We start from the raw sequence: 6,847 nt of genomic DNA on the forward strand, positions 1-6,847 counted from the left end.
ACTCTTTGATTTGAACGAAAAAAATATATCCGCGTGACACAGCTGACACAGAACAGCATACGATGTTTACGTTCAGTGGATACTCTCCAAAATGGCGCTACGGTGGTGCGGAGCAGACGAATTGTTGAATAAAGTCATTATTTCTGTTTTCTTTGCGCACAAAAAGTATTCTCGTAGCTTCATAAAATTACGTTTCTGAGCCTTGATCGTGCAAGGATCCTTGCTGTCTATGGGAGGGTCAGAGAGCTCTCGGAATACATCAAAAATATCTTAATTTGTGTTCTGAAGATGAACGAAGGTCTTACGGGTTTGGAACGACATGAGGGTGAGTAATTAATGACAGAATTTTGTATGTTGAAACATGTAAGACCTTCGTTCATCTTCGAAACATGAATTAAGATATTTTTGATGCATTCCGGCTCTCTGACCCTCCCATAGACAGCAATGATCCCAACATGATCAAGGCTCAGAAACGTAGCAAGGACATTGTCAAAATAATACATTTGACATCAGTGGTTCAACTGTAATGCTATAAAGCTACGAGAGTACTTTTGTGCGCAAAGAAAACAGAAATAACGACTTTATTCAACAATTCGTCTCCTCCGCGTCACCCTATTGGTTCAACTGTAATGCTATAAAGCTACGAGAGTACTTTTGTGCGCAAAGAAAACAAAAATAACGACTTTATTCAACAATTCGTCTCCTCCACGTCACCCTATGGCGCCATTTTGGAGAGTATCACATACGTAAATAACATATGTACGCGGATACGTTGTTTATGTTCAGATCAAAGCGTAAATAACGTAAACAGCGTATTGTTTACGTAAGGATCATTGTTGTCTATGGGAGGGTCAGAGAGCTCTCGGAATACATCAAAAATATCTTAATTTGTGTTCTGAAGATGAACGAAGGTCTTACGGGTTTGGAACGACATGAGGGTGAGTAATTAATGACAGAATTTTGTATGTTGAAACATGTATGTTGCAATAAACAATATCAATAAACAATGCTTTATTTTTAAAATATCATCAACCTAGAGTGATTAGTTAAATACAGTTAACATTGCTTAATCATGAATAATGATCAAACATGATTTAACAATAAACTATTCTATGTTTATAAATTAATATTAATCTAGATGCATGTTGTGAAAGTATAGCCTGCTGCAGTGGTTATGCATCACCCTGGTTTCCCTGACAAAAACCCAATAAGATTTTTCAATTGACTTTTGGATTATTGCAGAAAATAAACTCTGTGACCAACAAATGTTTATGATTCATACATGTTTCATAAAGTTAATAATTTATAATTTATCATCACGATAACTTTTATGAATTTTAAAGCCTAAATACAATCGCCAAAATGTACGTAGGCTATAAACGGTTTAAAACGGCTATAAATTTTGCCACCTGTTAGCACCTGCCTTTTTCAAGACAAGTAAAAGCTATAAAAAAACCACAAGTAGATATTACTGGTGTATTTTATGCTGTAGAATAAAATGTGAAAATACCTTGAGCTCACGTTACAGACCTATTGTAGGCATTTAACCTAAAACCCATTAACCCCATTGACTTTGTTATGATGGAACTGGAAATGCAAAACTCTTTTCCAGATTTTTGCCTCCATAAATGTTATCTCCATGTTTTTTTTTTTAGTTCAAGATACCTAATATATTAACTACAGCTAATAAATGTATCGGTAACACTTTAAATTAGGGAACACATATTACCTCAATATTTTCCCTCAATAAACTCCTAATTTGCTGCTCATTAATAGTTAGTAAGTTTATGCATCGGGTCGGATTAAGGGTTCCAGACTGCGGTCATGCAGAATAATGCATTAATATGTGCCTAATAAACAGCCAATATTCTAGTAATATGCATGCTAATAAGCTACTAGTTAATAGTGAGAACTGGCCTTTAAAATAAAGTGTTACCAATGAGTCTTATTGTACATTGTTGTTTTAGAATCTTCTCTTAGCTGTTCACGTCTTGAAGAAAACGTGAGAGCTGTCCAAGAGCTGTTCATGACTCAGAAATGATTTGTTTCTATGGCAAAGCTCATAACACCATAAAGGATCGGTTTGTGGCTTTGTTGTCAGTCACAGCAGAATATTCGATCGCTTTTTCACATTTATATGCTCCTTCAAAACAAAACACTTTGTATATGAGTATAAAATTACATATCAAACAGAAATATGTATTGATTTGTTTTAAGCCACTGCCATTTTGGTTGTTTTTATATGAAGTCGCAATGGGTAAGTGATTGGTGCTTTCTGTAAAATACAAGTTTGACAAAGACCGAAGAATAGTTTTACAAGTTAGAAACCCATAATCTTCATAAATCTGCAAACTCTGTTCGACCTCACGCTCTATCGACCTACACTTCCCTCTGTCTGTTTCATCACCCCATTACTGCCCTTCACTCGCCCCTGGTCATTTCGTTTTTCATCATCAAATTAAAACTTAACAGTCTCAGAAGGATAATAGAGCCTGTTCTGTGGTTGTGAAATCGATGTGTGTAAGGTGCATTGCTCAGCGCGTCAGATTCATACTGTTTGAAGTAATCAGGTCGAGCGCGCAGTCCTTTGTACGAAAGGTATGCAAATAATGTCTGGTTGAAATGTGAACACACACTGTTAAAAATTAGAGCGAACTGACTTCTGTTCCTCTCTTTTCGTTCAGGTGTGATCTCTCAGCAGGAGAACGGCAAGACTGTGAGTGTTTCCAACACTATCCGTATCCCCGTGGAGAGGAAAGATAATGGAGTGGCACTGAGCTGTGAGGCGTCTCACCCGGCACTCGTGGGGCAGAAACGAGTTCGTCACTACAGCCTGGACGTTCACTGTGAGCCAACAATGCCGTCACGTTTCTATGACTACCGCTATATTAGACTGATTAACGGTTGTTATTAGCTCGCTGAAGCCCCATCTGTTTAAACATGTTCACTTGGCAAGCCTCTAACAAGGTTTGTTTGTTTGTGTTACATCTTGTCTGATATGATAAAGGACGAGAAGACAACAGTATCCCATTACACATCACACCACAGTGTTAACAGAAACACTTGAGATGTGATACTGTGGAAGGATTTCAACCAATAAAAAGATCTAATATTAACTTTACACAAGGACTTCTCTCATAAAGTTGCTGTAAAAATCGGAAGGGCTTTACTCTATAAAAAGACAATTGAGTTCAAATAAAATTTAGTGTATTGCTGTTTTTACCCACAGTTAGTTTAAATCAGACACCTGCTAAAAATGAGTTGAAGCACTTGTTCTGTTATAAAACCTGGTGAGCTGCAGCTGTAGGCAGCATTTTAAGAGCATTTTTATGCAAAATTATGATTATAAATAGTTCATTCAATACACAACCATTCAAAAGTTTGACGTTGGGAAGCTTTATTTTTAAGTTTTTGAAAGAAGCATAAGCCTCACCCAGGCTGTATTTATTTGGTCAAAAATACAATAAAACAGTAATAATGTAAAATATTATTACAATTTTTAATTTTCATTTTTTTATATATTTACTATTGCAATGGACCCACTTTATATTAACTGTCTTTAACTACAGTTTACTTAATTTTGAAATAACCATTTGATACGTTTATTGTGTACATAAATGTTTTTTCATTGTACTTATATTTAAAAGTGCCCCCTGTAATTACATCTGTAATTAATTTCTGTAGTTACATCTGTAATTACTCTACCCTTATACCTTAACCCACACATAAACCTAACCATAGCACCAGATCTTTCAATAAACTCCATATCCCACATGAGTAGCAGCAAGTGATCTATTTAAATGATTATTTTATTGAAATAAAACGTTCAAAATGTATTTAATTTTTACATTTCTGTCACTTACTGTAATTTTTGATCAATTTAACGCATCCTTTCTGAATAAATATATTAATTTCTTACAAAGAAATAAAAATGTACTTACAGTAGCCCAAGAAGCCTTTGAATTATAAAAATATATAAAATAAATAATATAAAAATATAAATACATATAAAAATGGTCTAAAATAATAAATAGATCATGATTAAATTTATAATATTTAAAAAAAAAAAGTGTTTAAGAAAAAAATATTGTGCTCGTATGTGTTTATTTTTTATAATTATTATAATGTTATAATTATTATAATATAATTTGCACTGGCTGTATTAAAATCACATGTGAGTCCAGAGCAACATTCAGTTATGCATTCAAGTATTTGTTCCAAAGCAATAATTTCCATTTTAGTCTGGATACTGCATTTGAAGACAGTATGTGTTCACTAGACTTTGTGACAGAGCTCTTTACCTGTTTTATTCCCTCTCTCTATCCTTCTCTTCTTTATCCTTATCTCTGCAGTTGCTCCTACGGTGAAAATCATTCCCCCTCAGGGCATCCTCCGAGAGGGAGACTCCCTCAGTCTCACCTGCTCCGTTACCGGCAACCCACTGTGAGTGTACATGAGCATGTGTGTTTTTCTTTGGAAATGTATCTGTCAGGTTGCGTGTGGGAGATTTTGATGGATGTGAAAGCGCGTGTGAAGTTCTGTTTCTACATGTGCTTTAAAAACTAATCATCTGAACTGGTCCCACAAGAACAGCTTTCATCTTCTAACACTCTAAAATGCTTAAAGAGGATAATCTCAATCCAGCTCCAATAAAGTATAACAGCTCAGAACAAAGATGATCCCTTCTTCTACAAGAGGGAGAAGAGCCTTGACTCCGTCCTCTGTTCCTCCTCCCATCTCTGTTTCTCTCTCATTACTTCACCTTCAATTTCAATTTCAAAGTACACAGTAAAAGCAGTGACTGGTAAACTAAAATAAAAATGTATTGTATATTTATTATTTTCCAACAATTACTGCCACCTTTATTTATTTATAAATAATAAAAAATAAGTGTTTTAATAAATATAAGTAGCAGTCAAGACTGGTCATAAAACAGTATACAATAAAATTAAATGGAATAAAATAAAATGTTATAGTGTATTATTAGTTTTATTACAAGTAATGCCATTATTTATTTATTTATAAAATAACACTATATAATAAAATAAAAGAAAGAAAAAATAAATTGTTATTGTACATTATAATTTGTATTACACTTGCAACCTTTATTTATTCATAAATAATATGAAATAGAAATAGAACAGAAATAGAAATAGAGACAAAGAAAAAAAAGAAAATAGAATAGAAGTAGCAGTAAAGACTGAAGTCATAATACGAAATGTTGTAGTGTATTATTAGTTTTATTACAGTTAATGCCATTATTTATTTATTTATTTATTTATAAAATAACATAAAAATGTTGTTTTAATTAAAAAAAAATTATGTGGCAACACCTGTGGTCATAGTTGTAATAAAAATTATAACAGTATGCAATAAAATAAAATCAAAGAGGATAAAATGAGCAATTAAAAAAAGACATTAATGAAAATATTATTGCTATATTGTTTTTCTGCCAATTTTGATACATTGGAATGAAGCTTCAGAGTTTTTCAGGGACATTTCTCTTTTTCCACACTAAACGTCTTATATTGAAGGAGAAAATGTCCCACTGTCAACCTCCCCAATGTCACAGTGAGCACAGACGCTTTCTTCCTTCAGAGGGCATGTTTGTCTCAGTCTGTCTTTTTTCTGCGGCTCGCCCGTGGTCACTGAGCCTCTTCTCCTTAAGAGCCTGTGAGCAGAAAGCCATTAAACCTCTCCAGAGCCTCGTAAGGGACCGCTACAGAAATGAAAGATGGAGAGATGGAGAGGACGCTTGAGCTGCCACTCATTTTGCACTGAAATGGGGAAATGACAGAGTGAGGGAAGGAAAGAAAGAAAGGTGGGCTCAGAGGAGTTTTAGCTACAAAAGAGAAATTAAAGGCTACGTGATTTATGCGGTAGGGAGAAAGAGAGTGTGAAACGTGTAAATGTTTAATTGTAGGGGCATGTTTGAAGATTACAGAATGCGGTGATGAGAAATGAGAATAGACTGCCCACCCAGAGAGAGACCGCTCTCTGGATAGGTTGAGATAAATGAGTGTATTGATGGGAGGAATGAGAGATGGATCCAGATGCCGCTCTACGGTAACTGAACTCACAGTACACTGCGTCGTGCTGCTTGGTTATAAAGCCATTACCATCATGTTCGTCCGACATTAATCACCAATTAAACACAATCTGCGTTTGTTGGAGGGGTGTGTTTATTATTCCTCAGCGCTCTGGCTGGCTCATCCTCTGCGTTTGTGCTTGTGTGTGTGTGTGTGTGTGGTACTGTATGCCGAATCCTGTGAGGGCTGTAATTAAACGTGTCCTGTGGGATTACGGTGGGTGATGACGTAGACTTGTCTTCTAGCCAGGGTGGATGAGGGATGAGGCGTTTCACAGGCGGTGGGCTCAGAACTGAAGCCTCAGGCTTTTTGCCCTACAGTTTCCATGTATCTCCTGCTGCTGTGGATCACCTCGCAGCTGTTTGTGTGTGTGTGTGTGTGTGTGTGTGTGTGTGTGTGTTCGGTAATCTCCTCCTTTCATGCTCTTTTGTCTCTGTCTGGCTGGTATTATCTGCTAAGACTATCCTCGCTTCTCTACTCCTCACTTCTTTGAAAAATATCAAGTATGTAAAGGTATATAAAAGATCTATTTTCCAGTTTAAAATATTCAGACGTTCTTAAAATGAGATAAATGCAATCATGAGTAGATTACTGCTTTTATAAATCCAAGACAGTAATGTTCAGTAAAAATAATACTACATTTTATTCTATTTTAAATAATTAAAAATTAACAAATGGGCAAAACCTAGTGTTAGGGCTGTGCAATATATCAAAATTATCGAAATATCGCAAATGTACATATCGCAATATGCATATCG

At 35.2% G+C, this 6,847-nt stretch overlaps 1 protein-coding gene across 4 annotated transcripts in view; it reads left to right on the forward strand.

Annotated features, from left to right (window-relative positions):
- cadm4 (cell adhesion molecule 4) overlaps positions 1 to 6,847 on the forward strand; it is a 161,029-nt gene that overhangs the window by 129,133 nt on the left and 25,049 nt on the right. For all 4 annotated transcript variants that reach the window (XM_016500820.1, XM_016500821.1, XM_016500819.1 and 1 more), the window contains exons 4-5: positions 2,685 to 2,846; positions 4,353 to 4,443. In XM_016500820.1, coding sequence (XP_016356306.1) covers positions 2,685 to 2,846; positions 4,353 to 4,443 — 253 coding nt within the window. The remainder of the gene's footprint in view (positions 1 to 2,684; positions 2,847 to 4,352; positions 4,444 to 6,847) is intronic.

This window comes from Sinocyclocheilus anshuiensis, unplaced genomic scaffold (assembly GCF_001515605.1).
Source record: "Sinocyclocheilus anshuiensis isolate Anshui unplaced genomic scaffold, SAMN03320099.WGS_v1.1 scaffold670, whole genome shotgun sequence".
NCBI lineage: Eukaryota > Metazoa > Chordata > Actinopteri > Cypriniformes > Cyprinidae > Sinocyclocheilus > Sinocyclocheilus anshuiensis.